Genomic DNA, 22,282 nt, shown 5'->3' on the forward strand with positions numbered 1-22,282 from the left:
ACCCCCAACTACCAGCAGGGACCCGGCGGGGCGGTGCTGGGCGCCGCGGGCTTCCCGGCCGCAGTGTCGCCGCAGCGCCGGCCCCGCCCCCGCCCGCTCCTCCCCCCCCCCCCCCCCCCCCCCCCAGGCGGCCGCGGCCCCGAGCGGCTCCAGAACGGAGGCCGGCGCCGAACCCAGGTGAGCGCCCGCCCCGGGGACCCCAGGCCCCAGACCTCTGTCCCCGCCATCCCGGTTCGGCTGCCGGGTCTCGGCTCCACAGTCCCCGCGACCCCGGCTAGCTCGCGCGCGCTCTCAGATCTTGGACCCCGGGCCGGCGCGTTGGGGGCTGAGGTCGGCAGTCGGGGAGAAGAGACATGCTGGAGGCTGGAGCGCCTCTGTTCCTTCTCTCCTCCCCCGCCAGGCCCTTCCTCGCTTGCCGCGGGGCCCTGCGGTGTACCCGTCCCCCTTCCTGGGCCGTCCGGTTTGGTGAGGGCACCTGGACCAGCGGGAAGGCTGCAGGAAAGATCTTCCCAGATAGAGGGAACTGCACGTGCAAAGGCAGGGAGAGTGCACGGGAGTTTTGCGCCTGAGCCCGGCAGGGGAGCAGGTGAGGGCAAACTTGAATTCCATCCCAAGGAACGCTAGAAGGCACTGAGGGCCCCAACTGGACAGCAACCTCCCCACTGCTGTTTCTGTCTAGCCTGCACTGGCTTAGGGGAGGGTGGTGTCCCTGTGAACCAGGACACAGGCTCCTGGTGGATAGTTAGCACTTGGGCACTGTTACAACTTTTCAGCATTGGGTAGTTTGTAGGCAAGGGACACCACTCCAAAAAGGGGGGGGGGGGGGGGGGGAGGTGCAGGGCCCCCTCCTGCTGCAAGAACCTTTGCCCTTGAGGCAGCAGGGCTCCAAGCCAGCCTGCACAAGGTAGGCCTGCGGAAGGTTCAGTCCCCAGCAAGTCTGTTTCCAGGGCCAAGGCCCTGGAGGGTCTGGGCACCTGGGAAGGGAGAAACAGCCTAGACAGGTAACTGGCAGCAAGTGAAAGTTCCACCTTTTCTGACATCTGTGGCCCAGCAGATGAAGCCTAGGCCAGGCAGGAAGGAGGTAGGTATGGCTGAGCCAGAGGAGAAGCCAGGATCTGGGGAGGGGCCCCCTTGTGCCCAGGAAGGGGACAGGTGGGGCAGGTGGTAGCCAAATCTTACAGACCTGCCTTGGTGATGAGAGGGTTAAAGGGCATCGGTATGCCCAGGTGGCCTTTAAGTACCACCACCTCCTGAATTATAATGGGTGCCTCTAGTGCAGGTTACATCAGATGCCAGGCAGTAGATTGTCCTTCCCAACTTTTCCTCCTGTCTTCTTGGCCCCCTTGCTCTCAGGCACCCACTCAAAGCCCTTGCAGGGATCTGGGCAAGACCAAATAGGTGCCAGCCCCACCTCCAGTTAGACTTCAGGAAGAACTTCCAGGGAAAACAGAAAGGATGACAGTTGGATGGACTGGGGGAAGATCATTTGTAAACAGGGCAGCTTTGTCCCAGGCCTTCCAAAGTCCAGTCTGTAAGCTGAATCTTCCAGAAGGCCCACCCTGTGGCCTTGAGGACTTTGGCTGCAGGGATCTCTTTGCTGACCAGGTGACCTCTCCCCATGGCTTTGTGGCTTGCAGGGTGATATGGGGGCTTCCTGGGTCCCCTCCTATCTTGAAACTAACCAAGGTGGGAGGGAAGTGGGAGGCCACCTGGATGGCCCTGCCTGCTGCCTGACCTTGGCAAGCCCTTGGCCCCTCAGTTTCCTCATCTGCTGTTGGATGTGATCTCTGCACCGTAGGCCTGGAGGACATTTGTGAAGGGGGGAGGTGCACAGGGTGGGAGCTCATGACTGCTGGGCCTGGGCTGTGTGCCTGGCCTCCCTTTCCCCCAACCCCATCAGGCCTGGGCTGGCCGCCCACTTCTATTCACCATGGAGCTGGGTTTCCCTGGGGACAAGTAGCCTGGCCCACCCCACCCCCACCCCACCCCCTGACGCGCGCCCCCAGTCTCTCCTGGCCTAACTCACACTAGGAGGAGGAGTAGAGGCTGGGCAGCCTCTTGGACCCCTGCCCCACCCCACGCCCTGCCTTCCAGGGCCGGTCCACCTCTGGGCTGGGCCAGGAGGAAGAAGCTGTGGCTGTCCCTGGAGGAGGTGGGTATCCAGGGGCTGCCAGCCGGGTGGGGGCCAGGGCCTGGGAAAACTAAACATTACCCCCACTGCAGGAAGGAGAAACCCCTGGACCAGGAAGGCCAAGGTGCCCTGGGGTTTGACCCCAGGCATTGTGGCCTCCCTAGCTGCTGGATTTTGAGTGGGTTGCAGAAATCAGGATTTACTGGACAAGGCAGCTACACCTAAAAGAATGGCTGAGGTTGGAGCAGAGGGGCTCCCCAGGCAGTAGGCACAGCAAAGATGGGAGGGGAGAGTGAGGCCTCAAAGGGGAGGTGCCACCAAGGTCCCCTACATGGTTCCTAGCTCAAATGTGCTTGTCCTCCAGAAGCCCCTCCCCTAGTCTGTCTCTATCTCTCTGTATCTCTACTCACATTCCCCATCAAAGCCCTGGTCCCTACAGATGCCTCTGTCTCCCCTGCAGGTCCTGGAGGCAGCTCCTGCTGGGATGGCGGCTCCAGCATCTTTAAGGGCCACAGGGGGTCCAGCCCCACCGGGGGCACCCTAGGACTCCCACAGCCATCTGTGCACCTGCCCCCCACTCATCTGTGGGCCACTCGCCATGGGTGGGTGCTTCTCCAAGCCCAAGCCAGGTACCTCCTCTCTTCTTGCCTCATTCTCCCCTCCCTCCTCCTCCCTCTTCCCTCCTCCGGCCACATCCTTCCTCCTCCCCCTCCCCCCTCTGCCTCTGAAGTAGGTCAGGCCGGGCGGCAGCCGGCTCCGAATGTTAATTCCCTGAAGGCTGGAGGGAGTGGGGGCTTGGAGCCATTCTCTTGGATCCCCTCCAATGGGTCCCCCTCTTTATTTGGGGATTTGGGTGTTTGTGGTGGGAATAGCAGCTGAATCTTTCTTGAAAAGTAGAAGTTACCCGTTCCTCCTGCCCTGGGGGAGGGGAGGGGGGCAGTGTCCCCTAGGGTTGGGGAAGAGGGACTCTGAGGACACCCTCAGCCACTATGTGACCCAGGGCATGCAAGTTACCTCTCCGAGCCTCAGTTTCACTCTCTACAAAATGAGCCTGATCTCTCAAAGTTGCCATGAGGGTGGAGTGTTCACCTCTTCTGATGTCCTGTGTGACCTTGGGCCGAATTTCCCCATTTGTGCATGAAATCCTGCCCTGCCTGGCCCAAGAAGTTCTGGCCAGAGGTGGGGGCCTCACAGATGCTAAGGGAGACCCAGGTCTGCTCTCCATGGAGACCCCTGTCTGTTGGGCTCTCTCTCCAGCCCCTATTTTCCCTCTTCTCTCTTCACAACACTCAGGAAGGCAAAAGAATGGAGGCATGTAACTGGCCTCTCTAGGGTCTATTCAGTGCCCCCGCCCACCTGCCACCCAGGCCACCCTGCCCCAACCAGCTCGCCCCAGCTCCCCTTACCTGATACCCATCAGCTCCACTACCTTGGAACACATGAGCCTATTCTCTCTTTCCTGGGTCTGAGGGAGAACTTGGGGCAAGAAGAGACCTTTGATGCCCTGCCAGGCAGAGGAACACCCCCTTCACCTGCCTCAGGAGCCAGCTCTCCCTCCCCCCATGCCTATGCTGTGGGTACCCAGCCCTGGGCCTGATCCTACCACCCTTCCTGCTTCCATGTATGACTTGGGCAAATGATGTCCACTGTCTTGACCTCAGCCTTCCTCCATCCGAAGTGGGCAGAAAAATGCTAGCTGGTCCCAAATCTGGCTCCTGTAGGACTACTGGGCTGGCAGGAAGCCAAGAGCAGAGGGTGCCATCTGCAGTTTCTTGTAAAGGGCCTCAACAGGCTGGCCTGCCTGAGGCCCCTGGCCCCAAGCTCCCAGTTCAGGAGCTGGCCATTCTCACCACCCTAGAGGCAGTGGTAAGAACTTGCATTCTTGAGCCTAAATTCAGCCCTGCCCCTTCCTGGCTGTGTGGCCTTGGGCAGGTGACTTCACCTCTCTGTGCTGCTGTGTTCTCATGTGTAAGTGGGGCTAACCGTTTTGCCCCCCACCTCCACCCCCTCATGCAGACTATTGTGCTTAGCACAGGGCCTGGCACACAGGAGGCTGTGCAGAATGTTACTATCCCCTCTTTTAGGAACTAGGTTCCCTGCTTCCAGGACTCCCCTGTGGAGCTATGGCAGAAGGGCAAGATTTTAGACCCCAGGCACTCAACACTGGGCAGGTCAGGGGTGAGGCTCAGGAAATTTCAGGTTGTGGGAGTGAGAGCATTTGGGCCATAGAAGTTCAGCTGGGGTCAGCAGGGGCTATAGGGAGACCACAACAAGCCCAAGGTCTTTGTGCAAATTCTTCACCTTCTATCTTGCTTGACTCTGACTTGGAGCACATCAGCACACATTTCCTGAGCTCACTCTGTATTCCTTGTGTTCCATTGGCTCTGTGTTCCTGATAGGAAGTATTCCAGGCCAGACCCACACTAAGCTCAGAACTAGGAGGAAGTGCAGCTCTCTTGGCATCTGGTCACTTGCCTTTTAATAGGACACAAGTGCTACCTAACAGCTTTCCCTTTTTGCCATGGCTGTCAGGAAGCTCAGAGCTCACCAATAAAATGCTACTACCCAGCTTTATCTGTTGAGCTTCTGCTCTGGGTTACATATATTAAATCCTTCAGCATTGACTATCACCAAAGAGGTAGGCACTGTTCTCTGTTTTATAATGAAGGCGTCTGCAGTCCAAAGGGGCTAAGGCAGGAGCCCATGGTCACATGGGCACCTGGGAATCATTTGCTAGGGTTGATCTGGCTCTATGGGTGAGCAGAGACACCCTCTCCATCCACCTTTACACTACTGTTCCTGACTTAATGGCTTCCCATTAGACTGCGTCAGCGAGCTCCTTGGAGCCTTCTGGAAGGAGGTGGAGGATGAAAACAGCCTGGCTTGGTTGTTATCTGGGCCCCTGCCAGGCTGTTCCTGTGAGCTCCCTCTCTACGTTCACATAGCTGGTGTCAGCTGAGTCCAGGAGTATTTTCCTTTTTAATTCTTCTCAAAACATTCTAACATTATTACATAAAGTATGGAAATGGAGGCAAAGAACCTACCCCACCCTAAACCCGCACCCCTCCCCCTTCTCCCACCTGATACAACAGCTTCAGCTTGGTGGTGTGCTCCCTTCCTGCCCAGCTGGAATCATGGAGGAACCTCAACCACCCCCCTTCCCCTTCCCTCCCCTCCCACGCCTGGGCCAGGCTAGGGGCTGAGACTTGAGGATAAGGAGGGGGAGGGGTTCTACCTTCCCAGGCTTCAAGCCAGTGGGGGATTAGCTCTGCAAGAGAGGAGGGACACGCAGGGAGTGGGCAGCCAGAGGAGGCATCACCTGAGCTGTTCAAGTGGATGGGCAGCAGTGAGCCAGGGCAGGGAAGAATGGCAACCCAGACCAAGGAACTGCCTAGGCAAAGGCCCAGAGGTGTGACTCTGTGTTTATTTCTGGAGTGTCAGGTCTGGGGTGGAGGGGAGAAGAGGTGAAAAGGGGAGAGGGCTGGAGGCTCTGGTACCTTGGGACTTGGGACTCCTTGGACTCCTGCTTCCTCATTGGGCCCATGCTGTGCCAGGGGCTTAGCTTCCATCACTCAGCCCAGGAGGCCAGATTATTGCTGCTAAAAATTCTGTTTATTGTTTCCTTCTAATTAGAAAAATACCCCAGGCACATTGTAGGGAATTTAGAAAATGCAGAGAAATATACAGAAGAAAATGACAGTCTCTGGCTAACTGACTGCTTAGAGTAGTCGCCACGGGCACTCTGGGGAAGCATCTGCACCACAGAAGCTTCAAGGTGGGCCCCATGCCCCTCTGTACAGTCCCTGTGCACCCATCCCTTTGGGTACAGTTCACCTCCAAGGCCCCACACCCTTGCACATGAAGGTGTTGAAAAACCAGTGCTTGGCAAATGATGGATTCTTAAACTGGTGAGCATAGCTATTTTAAGAAGTTGAAAATACTGTGTGTACACTTTTTTTTTTTAATTAAAAAAAAATCTCAAACCTATGGGAACATTGCAAACAGAACAACAAAGCCTTGGTTTCCCATTACCGAGATTCACTGGCCGGGAAATGAGCCATACCCAGGTTTGAACGCCCTGTTCTCCCTGGAGTCAGACCCTAAACGTGCCCCTGATCCTTCAGGGATGTCCTTCTCCATCAGGGACTGTGCAGTTGGAATCAGAGCAGGATTCAGACCACCAGGGTTCTTCCCCCCACATAAATTCTTAGAGAAAAGGCAATTTCAGGGTCAAAGGAGCTCCATTTGTGGGCCCCTCACTAATTTGTTACTGAAAAAGAAAACATGCAGGAATGAAATCAAGCCAACCCAGCTCACCTCCTGCTGTCTCTGTTCTGCTTCTAGCTTGTTTTTTTTTTAATGAAAAAAAATTTTTTTAAGTTTATTTATTTAGAGAGAGAGAGAGAGAGAGTGCAGTGCAGGCGTGCACACATGATTGTGCTTGCTCCTGAGCGGGGGAGGGTCAGAGAGAGGGAGGGAGAGAGAGAGAATCCCAAGCAAGCTCAGCACTTATGAACTGTGAGTGTGGGCTCGAACTCATGAACTGTGAGATCATGACCTGAGCCGAGATTAAGAGTCGGGTAATTAACCAACTAAGCCACCCAGGTGCCCCTGCTTCTTGCCTGTTTTAAGGCTCTTTGCTGATGTTGCAGATGGCTTTCTGGAGAGGTGGAGGCACAGGAGAGAACTCAAACTCAAAGGGACCAGCCTGCCCAGAGCCTATGGGGTGGGCAAGGAGGTGGGCAGGGCTGGAAACTCACAGTGCTGCCCTGTCTACCCTACAGTGGAGCTCAAGATCGAGGTGGTGCTGCCTGAGAAGGAGCGGGGCAAGGAGGAGCTGTCAGCCAGCGGGAAGGGCAGTCCCCGGGCCTACCAGGGCAATGGCACAGCCCGCCACTTCCACACTGAGGAGCGCCTGCCCGCCCCTCACCCGTACCCTGGTGCTCAGGACTGTGTGGAGGCCGCCATCTGCCATGTCAAGGACCTCGAGAATGGCCAGTGGGTGCTGGGTCTAGTGGGGCAGGGAGCAGTCAGAGGGCCCAAGATGGGAAGGCATGGTGCAGGCCATGGATGGGGTGGGCTGGGAGGCCTGGAGGGAGCCCTTGACGAGCACCTGCGCCAGCCACCACCAGTGTGGCTTCTCCTGGTCTGGGCCTGCTCCCCAGAAAGCTAGACTCTGGGAAGAGGTGCCCACCAGAGGTGGTGCCTGGTGTCTGGCCTGATGTCTGAGTGCAGCCCCTCCCCAGGATGCGGGAAGTAGAGCTGGGCTGGGGGAAAGTGTTGCTGGTGAAGGACAACGGGGAGTTCCACGCTCTGGGCCACAAGTGTCCACACTATGGTGCACCCCTGGTGAAAGGTGAGCTGTCCCAGTACACACAGGAGGTGGGGTGGGACCTCCCTGAAGGGTGGTTGGCCACTGCACCATCACAGGCTGGCTTGGCTCTTCCCTGGACCTCCAGGGTCTCATCTATTAGTGGGGGTCTCCTGAGCTGTGGGGAGGGGCGAGCAGCTGCTGGAACACAGGGGAGGGGAGCTGTTGCCTGTGGCCCCAGCCCAGCACTGCTTCCCTTAGGTGTGCTGTCCCGTGGCCGGGTGCGCTGCCCCTGGCATGGTGCCTGCTTCAACATCGGCACCGGTGACCTAGAGGATTTCCCTGGCCTGGACAGTCTGCACAAATTCCAGGTGGGGCCAGGGGGGCAGTAGGGTGGGAGCCTGGGGGTGCAGGGCAGGGGATGGAGCCCCCCAAAACCTGGTCCTGAGCAACACAGCCCTTGCAGGTGAAGATTGAGAAGGAGAAGGTGTACGTCCGAGCCAGTAAGCAGGTGAGGGCGTGGCTTGGGCTCAGGCAAAAAGGAGAAGTGAGGAGGGCATCTTGGCCCAGGGATCAGCATGTGCAAAGGCCCTGTGGCTGGGGGCAGAGTGAAAACTGTGCAGTGGGGATGAGGCTGGACTGCAGCAGCAGGACCTGGCCTGCTGGGATGATGGCATAGGGAGGATGCCATTCCATGACTCCAGCTCCCAGCTGCCTCTTGCTCTCTGGACATCCCCAGGCCTTGCAGCTACAGCGAAGAACCAAAGTGATGGCCAAGTGTATCTCTCCAAGTGCTGGCCACAGCAGCAGCACCAACGTGCTCATTGTAGGCGCAGGTTGGTGGTGAGGTTATGAGGGGTAGGGCAGGGTGGGGGAGAGGTGGTCCCTTAACCCACAGCACCATCCCCTCAGGTGCAGCTGGCTTGGTATGTGCAGAGACATTGCGGCAGGAGGGGTTCTCAGACAGGATCGTCTTGTGCACACTGGACCGGCACCTCCCCTATGACCGGCCTAAGCTCAGCAAGGTGGGAGGAGGGGCAAATGGGAGCCCAGGCAGGCCCCAGACCCCTAGCTCTCTGGGCACAGTCAGGCCCTCTCAGCGCCTTGCTTGTCACCCCTTGGGGGTCTGACCAGCTGCCTCTCTGCTCAGACCAGGCCTGTTTGTGGTACCCTATAAAGATGTGGGTTTGGTGAATTCCATTCTGCAGCCCCTTTGTGACCTGGGCCCAGCTAGGCATTGGGTCCTCCATTGCAAAATGGAACACTGGCCACCTGGCCTTATCTCAAGATAGCTATCTCCTGCAGTCCCTGGATGCACAGCCTGAGCAGCTGGCCCTGAGGCCCAAGGAGTTCTTCCGAGCCTATGGCATCGAGGTGCTCACCGAGGCCCAGGTATGGGGCCAAGACTAAGAAACAAGTCTGGGGAAGGCTTAGTGAGAACCACAAATGATGTGAGGCCATGCAGGCCCCTGGAGGTGTGTGTGGTGGGGGGAGGTGTTCTGCCCTCTTGGCCCTGATGTCTAGGCCCTCCCGGGGGTGCTCCAGGCCTGGAAGGCAGCACTGGATATTCTTCCAGTCAGGATTGTGGGCACATGCAGAAATCTGTTCAGAGCTGGGGCCGGAGAGCATAAGGATGGCTTTGAGGGGAAGGTGATGTCAGAACCTTAAACAGTAAGGAGAAGCCAGGTGAGGGAAAGAGGACCATCCAAGTGGCAGGAACAGTGCCTGTGGAACCTCCTGTTCAGAGGGTCTGGCAGGAGCTCGGAGGGGCAGCCAGGCCCAAGTCCACGGCCAGGCCCACACTCTGCCCGGCGGGGGTTGCAGGTGGTTACGGTGGACGTGAGAAACAAGAAGGTTGTGTTCAAGGATGGCTTCAAGCTGGAGTACAGCAAGCTGCTTCTCGCACCAGGGAACAGGTAGGAGGGTGTCTCCCCCTTGTACCCTGTTGGCACTTGGCAGGGCACCAGCCAGCATGCGAGGGATTGGGTGCCGGGAGCCCCTCACTGATGCTGGCCACATCTCAGCCCTAAGATGCTGAGCTGCAAAGGCAAAGAGGTGGAGAACGTGTTCACTATCCGGACACCTGAAGATGCCAATCGTGTGGTGAGGCTAGCCCGGGGCCGCAACGCAGTGGTCGTGGGAGCTGGCTTCCTGGGTGAGCAGCCGGGGCTGGTGGGGGCAGTGGTCAGGCTGTCATGGCTGGTCCCAGGGTGCAGGGTGCTAGACTACCATGTACCACCCCTTAGGGATGGAGGTGGCTGCTTATCTGACTGAAAAGGCCCACTCAGTGTCCGTGGTGGAGCTGGAGGAGACACCCTTCAGGAGATTTTTGGGGGAACGTGTCGGTCGTGCCCTCATGAAAGTAAGCCCACTCTGACTCTCGACACCTGGGCTGTCAGAACTCCAGGCACCCAGCCCAGCCCCTGGCTATGCTCTCATCCATGGCCTTCTTGCCCACCTTCCCTGACAGATGTTTGAGAACAACCGGGTCAAGTTCTACATGCAGACAGAGGTGTCTGAGCTACGGGCCCAGGAGGGAAAGGTGGGCCCTTCTTCCTGCCCCTTCTCCCCTGTTCCCAGGAGCTGGGCCTACCTGCTAACCCGCCCCCTCCCCACAGCTGAAGGAGGTCGTGCTGAAGAGCAGCAAGGTTGTGCGGGCTGACGTCTGTGTTGTGGGCATTGGTGAGTGGGTGGGCAGGCAGGTGCAAATGAGCACCTGCACATGCTCCAGAATGGCCTTGGGCCAGTCTCTTCCCCTCCCTGGGCCTTGGTTTTCACATCTGTAAAATGGGTACCCCAACCATACCCACTTTACCAGGCTATCAGGGAATGGGTGTTCCACATTTAGCCAGGGCTTGGCATGGAGGATGCTCCCAGTGACTGCTGCCCACAAATATTCGACTCCACAGCCTGCCCCATGTGGGCTGCAGAACACAAACAAGCCTCAAACTGCTCCAGCTGAGGTGCCAGTTTGGGAAAGGACAGAGCTGGGAGGTGGCAGCCTAGGGGCTGGGAAGGTATGGCATGCTGACCCTACCAGGGGCTTCATGGAATTTCTCAGAGGAGGTGATACATGAGGCCGCACGGGAGGCACAGGGTCTGTGAGGGTCCAGGCAGAGGGGACAGGATGCATGAAGGCTGCAGGATGGGCAGCCCATTGGATGAATGGTCTGGGGCTGAATTGTGGTGAGTGAAGGGTATGGGTCATGGAGGACAATGAGGTGGGAGAAGGGAGGGACCAGGGAATGGACATGGTGGCCCCTGTCTTGTCAGGTGCGGTGCCTGCCACGGGCTTCCTGAGGCAGAGCAGCATCAATCTGGATTCCCGAGGCTTCATCCCTGTCAACAAGGTGGGGCTGGGGGGTGGTGGTGGCGGGGGCAGGCAGGGTGCTGGGCCGGGGGTAGTGGCATGTCCAAGTCAAGGCCGCTGTGCCACCCACAGAGCCCTGGGCCCTCTCCCCACAGATGATGCAGACCAACGTTCCGGGCGTGTTTGCAGCTGGCGATGCTGTCACTTTCCCCCTCGCCTGGAGAAACAATCGGAAAGTGAACATCCCACATTGGCAGATGGCTCATGCCCAGGGTATGGCCAGCCCTGCGGCAGGATAGGGGATGGGAGGCTGTCCCAGGGTCTCAGCTTCCCCCAGGCCCACTCCTCAGTTGCTGGCCTTGGGTCCCGGTCTCTGGGTTAGACATTCAAGGCTTTGTGGTGGCCTGTCTGGGAGCCTCCTCCGGGTGATCAAGCCAGCTGACAGGGCGCCTGGGTGACTCAGTCAGTTAAGCATCTGACTCTTGATTTCAGCTCAGGTCTTGATCTCAGGGTGTTGATCTCAGGGTTGTGAGTTCAAGCATCATGTTAAGCTCCTCACTGGGCATGAAGCTGACTTAAAAAAAAAAAAAAGCTAGCTGACAGAGCAAGCCCTGTGGCCCATCCACAGACGCCCCTCCAGTGCCCTCAGGACACCCCACCCAACTAGCCACAGTGTCCCACCCCATCCTTCCACCAGCCCCTCCTTTCCTTTCATCCTCACCAACCTGTACAGTCACCCAGGGAGAGAGAAAGGGATTTAGTAAGACACGGGCCACCTTCCCACTCAGTGCTTCTGTCTCCCTTGGGCCACTCGACTGGCTCTGTGAACACAGTTGTTTCATGCAGGCCCCTGGGAGGCAGCCATTTGGGCCTGGAAACTTGGGCTCAGTGGAGAACTGTTGTGCTCTATGATGAATAGCTCCCCCACCACACACACACACACACACACTTGGTGGTCACCATGCCCCTGAAGCCTCATTTACTGTGAACACCTGGTCTGAGTCCCTAAGATGTAGGTACAAGCAAGTTAGCTGCCTCGTGGGGAGGACCACCTGACTCCCTGCGCTCACCTCTCCTCTCTCACTTCACATTATCTGAGCATCTGCTGCCTGAAATCCCACTCCTGGTACCAATATCTGCTCAGGTTCAAGGTCTAAAGTTGGTGCTGGTTTTAAGGAACCAAAGACCACTCATCAGTCAAGTACAATTAAGGTTTAACTGGGAGGGTCTAGGAGGCTCTCATAGCCCTCCAACTACAGGGTCCAGTGGGGCCTGGGAATATGAACTGGGAAGCCACCCACGCTATTCTCTGGGGCCCTGGGTGTGGCTGTCATCCCTACTTCCCTGGGCACTTGTGCCCCATTCTTCAGACCTGATGTGTCCGATTATTGTCTGGGTGCACACCTGAAATGGAGGCAGCCCAACAACGCCAGGAAACAGACCTTCTAGATGTGGGGCACTTCATTCAAATTCTCTAGAGAAGCAATCTAAGTGACTGGCTTTGAGCCAGGTGTCTCCTCTGCAATTGAGTGTGGGCAATGGGCTGAGCAATGATGCACCTGTTCACCTCTGGGAAAGCAAGGAGGAGTAGCTCCACATGTCAGAGGTCCCCAGAGAGCCCCGGCAGGCAGTGTAGGGGTGGCCGGGGCTAGGGTCGGGGATCTCATGACCCTGAGTCTTACAGGGCGCGTGGCGGCCCAGAATATGCTGGCGCAGGAGGCGGAGATCAGCACCGTGCCCTACCTGTGGACAGCCATGTTTGGCAGGAGCCTGCGCTACGCTGGTAACAGAAGGCCCGGGCAGGGGCGGGGCCAAGTGCGTTTAGGGGTGTGGCTAAGGTGTGTGCGGAGCGCAGAGGTGGAGCTTGGAAGTTCGGGCGGGGCTATGAGCATCCTAGGGGCGGGGCCGCGTCAGCTGTAGGAAGAGCGAAAACTGATTAGGGGTGGACTAAAAGGACCACCTAAAAGGACAAAGGGAGCAAGGCCTGGTGGGGTATTCAGGGGGGATTTAGGAGGCCACAGGACGCTGACCCGGGGGAGCCCCATCCCCTCCTGTACGGCCCACAGGGTACGGAGAAGGCTTCGACGACGTCATCATCCAGGGGGATCTGGAAGAGCTCAAGTTCGTGGCTTTTTACACCAAGTGAGAGCAACTGGGTGGAACGTGGCAGCCGCTGAAGCAGCGGGAGCTCGGTCGGGAAGGGGAACTCATCCCAGAGGAGCTCTGCTCCAGAGGAGGGGACTTACCTGAAAGATGGACCAAGTGGCCAAGGGAGGCAGCTAGGCAGGAGACCCACCAAGGGAATGTGAGGAGGTGGGGCAGTAATAACTCCAGCAGCCACGCACTGAGACAGGACATTTTATCTTCAGGACAGCAATTTGAGGTGGGTGTTGACTCCTGCTTTGACGCTGAGGAAAATCACACAGGTAGAGAGAGAGAGTGGTGATCCCAGGAGTGGAGCCAGCTCTGAACTCCACTGAGGAGAAAGACTGGAACCTCAGTGGGCCTCTGGCAGGATCCTAAAGCCCATGCTGGGCCAAGCAAAGCAGGGAGGGCTGGGTGCTCAGAATATTTCTGTTGTCCTGGGTAAGATCACTCCCTGGGCCCCAGTTGAAGAGGAGTACATCAGGGTCTCTAAGAAGAGAGGCCACTGCTGGGCAGTCCTCAGGCTCAGTTACTCTGTCCCTGCAGAGGCGATGAGGTGATTGCTGTGGCCAGCATGAATTACGATCCAATCGTGTCCAAGGTGGCTGAGGTGCTAGCCTCGGGCCGTGCCATCCGGAAGCGGGAGGTGGAGTGAGTGTGGGCTTCAGAGATATGGGGGTGGGGGAGGGGGAGGAGGTCCCCTAAGGGACTGGTCCTTGGTAGCCAGCCACCCCCATAGCCCTACAGAGCCTTCCCCCATTCTTGGTCCACATCAGTCTATGGAACATCAGGACTATGGGGTGGTTGGGACAAGGGTTGTGCTTTGTGAATGGGCTGGTTATTTGTGTTCTTGGGGGATAGAAGGGGAAAAAGCTGTTGTCCCAGGGCAGGCCCAGTGCTGTGGGGAGGGGTCAAAGCCCTTGGTCAAAGCCATTGCTTAGGCAGTTACCTGGCATGGGACATCCAACTGGACATGGTTGTACTGAGACTGGCAGAAGCTAGGGAGGTAAAGGCAGCTAGTGATGCCTCTGGGGACACCCTACATAGAGTTGTTGGGTGGTTTTTTTGGTGTCTGGGAGACACTGGATGTCAGCTATTCCCCTCACCCCAGGCTGGTGCCAATGGGAGTCACCCTGTAGGCTTAAACTGCCTGCAGAGAGGCCCCCTCCCCCTGCCCAGGGACTGGGGAAATCCTGGAGGCCACGGGACACGGGTAGGCCTCAGGCTGGAAACAATGGAGAACCAAGAGGGAACATGATGAATGACATGCTCTCTTCCTGGCCTTCTCTCTATCTCTCTCTCTTGCCTTCGAAAAGGCTGTTTGTGCTGCACAGCAAGTACGTGGTTCTCTGTCCTTCCTGTTGACCATTCTGAGCCTTTCCCACCTAAGCCCAGAGCCTGTACCCCATGGTCTTTCCCTCTATGTCTAAGTACCCATTCCTGCTGGGCACCAGGGCCTGGCACAGAGCAGGCCCCCTGCTGTCCTCAGCGATCAGCTGTTCATGGTGCCAAGTGGGGAACCCTCTGTCTTCTACCCTGACTCCTCCTCCCCTCATTCCTGCAGGACCGGCGACATGTCCTGGCTCACAGGGAAAGGATCCTGAGCTCGCATGCAGCAGACTTGGGCAGGCACGCTGGGGCACCAGGGACAGAGGCCAAGCCTTGGGGGCAGGTGCCAACCTCCAATTTCCCAGGATCCCCCAGGGCAGAACCTGAGCCTTCCCTGTGCTTGCCTTCGGTTGCCTGGCTCACCTCCAGAGAGGCTTCTGCTGCCTCCAGGAGATGCTTACCCCCCAAGGCCTCAGCTGCCACTGATGGCTGACAATGGAGGCAGGACAGGCCTGTCCTCTTCTCCCTTTCTTGAGACTGGTTCCCTACAGGACCCTGCAACATATTAGATATTATCTTAAAATTAAAATGCACACGTTTGCAGATCTGTGTGACTTCCATTGTAATCGGACAGATACTCATGGAGAAAGCACAACCACACCAAGGAAGTTTGGCCTATGAGCACTCAGAGGAGGTAGCAACTGATGCTACCCCTAAGGTTAGGAAAAGCTTCTCTAACCAGTGTGTTGGATCTGGATTTTCAAAGAATGGCACTCCAGGTAGAAGGGACAGCACATGCCAAAGGTTTGAGATGGGAAGTGCTTCTTCAGGGGTCAGAGGCAGCTCGCACTTGGCAGTTTGGGGGCATGTGCCTACTTAGGGCTGTAGGGGCTGGGTCCTGAGACAATCCATGCTTTTCATGGCAGCCAGAGCTTCAGGAACCCCCATTTCGAAGGTAAAGAAAATGAGGCTCTGCTATTAACTAGGAACGAGGATCTAGAGCCTCTGTGCCACTCTGCCTCCTAGCCAAGGGGAATGTTGAGGGCGAGACGCGGGGGCCAGAAATGAGACAGCAAGCCGGAAGGAGATAGTCGTGCTCCCTCCTAGGCCGCTGTGAGACCGGAACCCTCCACCCGGGATCCCGGGAGCGGCGGACGATCAAGGCCGAGACCCGCGCAAGCAGGGCATGCCGGGAAGTGTGGCCTATCTCCAGGCGGTGTGGGTCGGGCCTGCGGCGGGGCAGTGCAGTCCAGGAAGGGCTGGGGACTAGACGCCGCCCTCACTGGAAGGGGGAACTGGGCGCGCGTACTTGGCGGTAAATGATTCCCAGGGGGTTACACGCTCTCTGCAGGGCCAGTTCCCGGAGGCTGTGCTGGCCCGCGGAGTCAGGAGGAGCGCTAAGCTGGCCGGGAAGCGCGTGCAGGCGGGAGTGCGGCGCCGGCCGGAAGTGTGGTGCGGTTGGCACAGTGCTCGCCGGGAAACGTAGTCCCGCCCGAGGCGGTGGCCTCACGTCCCGCGGACCCAGTGGCCGAGCCGGCGTGGACCCGGGATGGCTGGGCCGGGGGGTTCGGGGGGCCCGATCGGAGCCGGGGCCCTGGCAGGCAGCGCACGGTCCAAGGTAGCTCCGAGCGTGGACTTTGACCACAGCTGCTCGGACAGTGTTGAGTACCTGACACTCAACTTCGGGCCCTTCGAGACAGTGCATCGTTGGCGGCGCCTCCCGCCCTGCGACGAGTTCGTGGGGGCCCGGTACGGCGGAGTTCAGGGGTCTTGGAGTAGGGGGGTGTCTGAGGAGGTCTTGGGCGGGGTCCAGGGACCGAGGCCGGGGCGTGGTGTCCAGGAGCGGGATCTGGTGATGGGGGGTGGGGAGGAAGTGGTGGTGTCCAGGATGATGTCCAGGCCAGGGGAGGGGGTCCTGAGGGAGTCCTGGAGCAGCGTGGCCTGGGGCAGGTACTAGAGTTAAGCTGTGTTTGTGGGTCTGGAGCTGGGGTCCCGGGTGCTCTGCAGTGGGGTGGGGAGTCCAGAGAGTCCCAGGGCAATGTCTTTGGTTCCCATATACCGGGTCTTGGGGTACAGGTGGAATTTAGGGATTTCTATCAATCTTGGCAGTTGAGAAGTGTTACCTAATTTCTGCACCAGCCCGGGTGCTTAGTCTCATTCCTTGGGTGCCCCCAGGAGGGTCCTGGACTCACTGCCACCCACCCATTCTTTCTTTCCAGGCGCAGCAAGCACACAGTGGTGGCCTATAAAGATGCCATTTATGTATTTGGTGGAGACAATGGGTGAGTGAGTATGAACATGAGGGTGTTTGGACCAGGGAGGGAGGAACATGGTGGTTCGGACAGGGTTAGCTAATCACTCCGTCTCACTTTCTCCGTCTTTGAGGTTACCTGGCCTCAAGGTCCTCAGCACAGCATTCAGTGGATGGCACATGTTTGGGACACAGAAATGTTCCTCTTGTTCTGGGTGGACACAACCTTGAAAGAAACACATCCACCCTGGCAGTCGCTCTCACCAGGCACTTTTCCCTTCACTGAACTTCTTTTTGGGCCTTATCCTCATGCTCACATGGCAGTGTTTGGAGGACACAGTTTTATTTATTTCTCATATTTTCCACTTTTTGGAAAGGTTTTCCCACCTGCCATAAATTCCTGGGAAACAACTTTCCTGACACCAACCTGATGTTTTTGTTGGTGGGCACACCTCCATCCTATGAACTGTTCCCAGTTAAGTTGTGGTTGGTCTCCTTTGGTGAGAGATAATGGCTGAGGTAAACCTTTGGTTTGTGCAGCTGCTTTCTTCTGGTGGTGTTTCCTTAAGACCCATTCCCAGAGGGAAAGAGCTATTTTAGCTCTTATCATGGGCTGGGCCATGTTAAATACTGGGTGTGGGCATAGCAGGCCATGCTTGCAGAGGAAAAAGGGCTCTGATCTGGGCAGGGAAGCCCAATCTGGAGGGGTTGATGACCTGAAAGATAAATAGGAGTGACTCAGGGAAAAGAGGAAGAGGGTTCCAATCGGAGGGATCCGCCTGGGCAATGAATGACCCAGAGGTGGGGGAGTACAGAGTGGCACCAGACCTGGAGTTTGGGCAGGGCATCCCTCCTCCATTAATTCATTTATGTCATCAGGAAAGGCCAGGGATGCTCACCAGGGGTCTGGGAGGCTTGGGAACCTGCTAGATGTGGGGCTGAAGCTTGGTCTCCCAGATAGACCAGGCTCAGTTCAAGTTAGAGCTTTGTGGCTTTGAGCTCAGGCAGGTTTGTTAAGACCACTAATCTGGTCTCCTCCTTTGTATATGGGGTGGCCATATGCCCTGCTCCTGAGGGTCAGTGAGCACAAACCTGTGAAAGACTCAGGACAGGTTTTGCTGTACTGAAGGTGCGGTGTTTGCACATGACCGATTCTGCCCATGAGTCTGTCCCTGCCTCTCAACCACAGGACTTGGCCTGAAGCCCAGAAGGACTGGCCTCTGGTTGGTTCTGCAGCCTTGTTCCTTCAGGACTCCCTCTGCGGGGGCTGACCTGGAGCTAGTAGGGTACAAGGACCCCATGAGGACCTGCAGACTAGGCAGAATGGTTTCCTTGGGCGGGGCCCTGGCTTCTAGCCTGTCTCCCCCACAGCCTGTTTCCCTATGAGCAGCCAGAGGGATCCATTTGAAATGCAAGTCTCAGTGTGTGCCTCCTGAGCACATAATCCTGGGATGGCTCCCCTCTCTCTGAGTAAAAGCCCAAACTGTCCTGGCAGTCTGAGAGGCCCTATACACTTGTGCCTGCCCTGCTCCTCTGCCTTTGTTTTACACTGGGCTACACCACTGCTTTGCTGTGTTCTGATTGAACCAAGCATCCTCCTGCTCAGGCCCTTGTACTGGCTGTTCCCTCCTTCCCAACCCTTCCTGCCTCTCTTCCGAACATACTGTGAGGGAGGCCTTCCTGACTGCCTGGGTCAACTGGACTGTGGCCCTCCCGTCTCCTTCTGCACCTCTTACTGGCTCCATGGTAAGAGTACAGACCACATAGATTACCTCAGAGTTATCTCAAAGCACAAAGATGTTTGTTACCTGTCTCCTCCACTGGGGAGAGACCTGAACCCAGCACCCAAACAATTCAGTAAATGTGTATCACATGACGGGATGAAATAGGAAAAGGCTCACAGGTGTTCACTGCAGGCTTTATGAGAATCCCCCAAACCAGAAAAGGCCTGATGTCCAGTCCAGGGCAGTGGGTGGGAACATTCCCAGGAGTGTTCTATAGCAGGTATGGTTGGCATGGTAACTGTGTAGCAATAAGCAGAAATATCTTTGCTATAATGTGGCATTAAGAAACAGGATTTGTCTCACTCTAGTTGCAACTTTGTAAAGATTGAGTACAAAGAAAGATGGGGCTGCCTGGGTGGCTTGGTCCCTTAAGCAACTTTGGCTCAGGTCATGATCTTACAGTGTGTGAGTTCAAGCCCCTCATCTGGCTCTCTGCTGTCAGCACAGAGCCCACTTTGGATCCTCTGTCCCCTCTCTCTCTGCCCCTCCCCCTCCCCTCTTCCACTTGCTCTGCTTGTGCTTGCTCTCTCTCTCAAAAATAAAAATAAACATTTAAAAAAGAAAGAAATAGGGGCACTTGGTGTCTCGGTTGGTTAAGCGTCCAACTTCGGCTCAGGTCATGATCTCACAGTTCTTGGGTTCGAGCTTCATGTCAGGCTCTGTGCTGACAGCTTGGAGCCTAGAGCCTGCTTCAAATTCTGTGTCTCTGGCTCTCTTTGCCCCTCCCCCACTCACACTTTGTGTCTCTCTCTCTCTCTCTCTCTCTCTCTCTCAAAAATGAATAAACGTTAAAAATTTAAAAAGAAAGAAAGAAAGAAGGAAATAAAGAAAAAAAAAAAAAAGAAAGAAAGCCTCCTGCAGAATCTGAGAGGGGTAGAGAGAGGGCAAGGAGGGGCAAATGGGAGAGGGGAAAAATTATAGTCGCATCTCCGTTTCCCAGCTCCTGGCTTCCAGGCTGCATGGCCTCAGGCAGGCCCTTTATCTCCCAGGCTGCTTCCTCTTTTGTAGAGACAGGTGGAGTGTACAGCCCCCTGGTGCAGATTGAGGGAAGGGTGCAGGGGGTGCCCCATACAGGCCTGGGTGCTGGGCTCCTGTTGGTTGACTCCCTTCTTCCTTCTTACTGACAAGGGCTGGGCAGTAACTTGCAGGTCTTAGTGGGTGGCCAGTGGATTTGTTTTCTATTTTATTGTGCATCTTTAACGTAGTTACACTGGCTTTGCAATAAAGAGGTGGAAGGAATATCAGAGAGGAGGAAAGGGGCCTCCCCTGGGAAGCTCTGCATTGTGGCACAGCCTCCAAGAAAGAGGTGCTGAGACATGGGAGTGGGAGGAGGGGTTCTAGAGCCTGGGGTGAGGTGTGAACCCTCAAGCCAGCTGCTGGGTAGCTGGGATCAGACTTTGGACCCGACCCCAGGCAGGCGGGTCCCTGGCAGCCTGGTACCCGCACCAGCTGGGGAGCATTCTTTGTGGTCATCACTCTGGTCCCTTGGGAATCAGCTGGATTCCCTAGGGAATCCCTAGCCCTGGTTGGGTCCCCACAACAGTCCCCACCCCCATCCCTGGGCCGCAATGTCCATCTCCTGGGTCCTGGAGAGCAGACCAGAAGTGACCCCACTTCTCCCTGGCTGTCTTTTAGGAAGACCATGCTCAACGATCTCCTGCGGTTTGATGTGAAGGATTGCTCCTGGTGTAGGTACGTGGTCTCCAGGCCCCAGGTCCCCCTCTTTCCCCTAGAGGTCCGTAGCACCATGCTGGGCCCTGATTGCCAGTAGAGTCATGCTAGGGAGAGCTAGGGAGAAACTGCAAGGAGACAGCTGTGGTCCTTAGTCTTTCCCTCTCTCTCCTGGGTTTCTTTTCTAGTCCACGACTTGGATTGATTATTCTGAATCCTGTTAGGTAAGGGGATCTGTTTGGTCTGGTTGCTGGCCCTCAAATTCTGCCTCCAGAGAGCCCTTCAGTCACTGGGCCTGTTTCCTGGGCCAGCGGCTGCCCTGGGAGCCAACATGGGTGGGGGTGGGGAACGGCTGCTGGGTCTTTTCAGGACTGACACTGTGGGGCCCGTCTTCTGCCCGGAGACCCCACATGGGTAGTGGGCAATACGAGAGCTCTGGCTTCCTGCCACGGATGGCCCTCGCCCCTGTGCAGCCTTGGGCAAGACATTTGCCCTCTCTGAGCACTGCATATTTGTGCCCATCTCCTCCGGTCCAGCCCTACCCAGGGGGAAGCTCACAGCTGAGGGGGAGAAAGGGATCCCAGGATTAGAAGATACTGGGTGTTCTGAGCTCTACCATCTGCTCGTGCAGGAGCACAGACCCTCTGAGTCCCCTGGGTGCCCCACTCTGCAGGAGCTGTGTGTGCAGCCCTCAGTCCCTAGCAGTCCTCTGGGGGGGGGGGGTCTCACCACCCCCATTTGATGGAGGAGATGTCCAGGCCCAGGACCCATACCTGCCAAGCCTGGAAAACCAGGGTGGCATCATTGTGTGCCACCCACCCTCTGCCCAGGAGACCTAGGTAGTGCTGATATTGCCAAAGAAATTTGTTATTGTTCCTCTCACACTTAGTTTTATAATATAACCAATAGTTACAGATTAATGTTTAAAATCACTCTAAAGACTTTACAGTCCTTTACTAATAATTGCTTAAGCATAAAAGTCTGAAAAGGAGCAGCCCCAGGGAAGCAGTATAAATGGGTTTTTAATTCCATAAATAAAATGCATGGACTACCTCTGTGGAACACAGTGCAGCTGTAAGAACACAAGTATAGCTGATTGGAGAGTGGCAGGAAGACCTAGTCACATTTTACTGTTAAGCTGAAAAAGCAGATATTACAACATATCTACCATGTGATTCCATTTTCATAAATTACTCGGAGGCATAAACATGAATAGGAAAGGTGACAGGGGGTGGGAGGGTGGTGGCCTCAAGGTATAAAGGCTAGTTTCTGGCAAAGGGATTATATACAAGTCTTAATTCTGGTTTTGTGTTTTTTCCTTATTGGCAACTTTTATTATACGTTTCTATATAATGACAGAGGTATTACCTACAAAACACAAAAACGAAAGGAATCAGGGAGGTGGCAGGGGCTGCCCTGCGTGGCATGGACTGCACATCTGACCCCTGCTGACACCCACTCTCCGTTTCCCCCCCACCAGGGCCTTCACCACAGGCACCCCACCAGCCCCCCGCTACCACCACTCAGCCGTTGTCTACGGGAGCAGCATGTTTGTATTTGGTGAGCTGCCTCTCCTCTCCTGGGCACTGTGCCCTCTTCTGGGCTCACAGCACCCTTGTCCTGCCCCAGGCCTGGGGCTCACATGCTGTGCATGGCCAACTTCTCTCTGTCCACACCTTGTCTTTCTCTGCTTGAGTCTTGAGTTCCTGCACTGGTTTGGGGGCCTCTCAAGGGCCCCTGTGGCCCTATGTGCCCCTTTCCCTAACTGTCCCAATTTCCCAGGTTTAGAATTGTCTGCCTCTGTGACTGGGCTGGAAGGTGGCTCTTCTCCCTCCTCTGTCACCCCACCAGGGGCAGAGCACAGGGTTCTGCTCATTTATGTGTCCCCAGAGCCTAACACAGTCAGGCACACAGTAGGTGTTCCCCAAAGTTTATGGAGGGAGTCCCAGAATACATCTTAAGTGAGGCCAGATTCTGCCCCCACCTCCTGGGGTTTAGAGACTCTGAGATGCTGCCTTTGGGTGTGACAGTTTCTCCCTCTCTCTACCCAGGGGGCTACACTGGGGACATTTATTCCAATTCTAACTTGAAGAATAAAAACGACCTCTTTGAATATAAGTTTGCAACTGGCCAGTGGACAGAGTGGAAAATTGAAGGACGGTGAGAGACTTTGCTGAAGCCTTTCAGGGTTGATCCAGTGGCTACCGCATTGGGTCCGTGGTGGCAGCCGGCCTGGGATGTGGCCCCTATAGCATTACAGAAGAAGAGCCTGAGACTCAGAGAGGCCTGAGTTCTGCTCATTCCCAGCTGTGCCTGTTTGAGGCCCTTGCCCTGTTCTTAGATTCTCTCC

The 22,282-nt window shown here is 56.5% G+C and overlaps 2 protein-coding genes across 3 annotated transcripts; both read left to right on the forward strand.

Annotated features, from left to right (window-relative positions):
• The first annotated feature begins 2,229 nt into the window (after positions 1 to 2,229).
• Positions 2,230 to 14,834, forward strand: AIFM3 (apoptosis inducing factor mitochondria associated 3). 2 transcript variants are annotated; one of them, XM_049619736.1, is made up of 19 exons: positions 2,234 to 2,760; positions 6,916 to 7,129; positions 7,378 to 7,487; positions 7,704 to 7,813; positions 7,909 to 7,953; positions 8,182 to 8,278; positions 8,355 to 8,467; positions 8,748 to 8,834; positions 9,267 to 9,358; positions 9,467 to 9,597; positions 9,689 to 9,804; positions 9,913 to 9,984; positions 10,061 to 10,124; positions 10,716 to 10,792; positions 10,908 to 11,025; positions 12,437 to 12,535; positions 12,819 to 12,894; positions 13,444 to 13,548; positions 14,462 to 14,834. In XM_049619736.1, the coding sequence occupies exons 1-19, from the start codon at positions 2,730 to 2,732 to the stop codon at positions 14,499 to 14,501; spliced, it is 1,797 nt and encodes a 598-aa protein (XP_049475693.1). In that variant the 5' UTR covers positions 2,234 to 2,729; the 3' UTR covers positions 14,502 to 14,834. The 2 variants fall into 2 exon arrangements, with proteins under 2 accessions (XP_049475692.1, XP_049475693.1); XM_049619735.1 differs by having other exon boundaries at positions 2,230 to 2,760; positions 7,378 to 7,813; positions 14,462 to 14,548.
• Positions 14,835 to 15,697: 863 nt separating this feature from the next.
• On the forward strand, positions 15,698 to 22,272 carry LZTR1 (leucine zipper like transcription regulator 1). The gene is made up of 5 exons (XM_049619756.1): positions 15,698 to 15,975; positions 16,446 to 16,508; positions 19,897 to 19,953; positions 21,413 to 21,492; positions 21,984 to 22,272. The coding sequence occupies exons 1-5, from the start codon at positions 15,776 to 15,778 to the stop codon at positions 22,094 to 22,096; spliced, it is 513 nt and encodes a 170-aa protein (XP_049475713.1). The 5' UTR covers positions 15,698 to 15,775; the 3' UTR covers positions 22,097 to 22,272.
• Positions 22,273 to 22,282: the final 10 nt, after the last annotated feature.

The sequence above is a fragment of the Panthera uncia genome (assembly GCF_023721935.1).
Source record: "Panthera uncia isolate 11264 chromosome D3 unlocalized genomic scaffold, Puncia_PCG_1.0 HiC_scaffold_8, whole genome shotgun sequence".
NCBI classification, from domain to species: domain Eukaryota; kingdom Metazoa; phylum Chordata; class Mammalia; order Carnivora; family Felidae; genus Panthera; species Panthera uncia.

What these genes read in the sequence shown, in the direction of transcription:
- AIFM3 (XM_049619735.1), top strand. Translation starts at nt 2,730, where the DNA reads ATGGGTGGGTGCTTCTCCAAGCCCAAGCCAG. An exon ending in AGGTGCTCACCGAGGCCCAG is followed by an intron (nt 8,835 to 9,266) that starts GTATGGGGCCAA and finishes CGGGGGTTGCAG; the next exon opens with GTGGTTACGGTGGACGTGAG. An exon ending in GCTTCATCCCTGTCAACAAG is followed by an intron (nt 10,793 to 10,907) that starts GTGGGGCTGGGG and finishes CTCTCCCCACAG; the next exon opens with ATGATGCAGACCAACGTTCC.
- LZTR1 (XM_049619756.1), top strand. Translation starts at nt 15,776, where the DNA reads ATGGCTGGGCCGGGGGGTTCGGGGGGCCCGATCGGAGCCGGGGCCCTG. An exon ending in GACGAGTTCGTGGGGGCCCG is followed by an intron (nt 15,976 to 16,445) that starts GTACGGCGGAGT and finishes CTTTCTTTCCAG; the next exon opens with GCGCAGCAAGCACACAGTGG. An exon ending in GTATTTGGTGGAGACAATGG is followed by an intron (nt 16,509 to 19,896) that starts GTGAGTGAGTAT and finishes GCTGTCTTTTAG; the next exon opens with GAAGACCATGCTCAACGATC.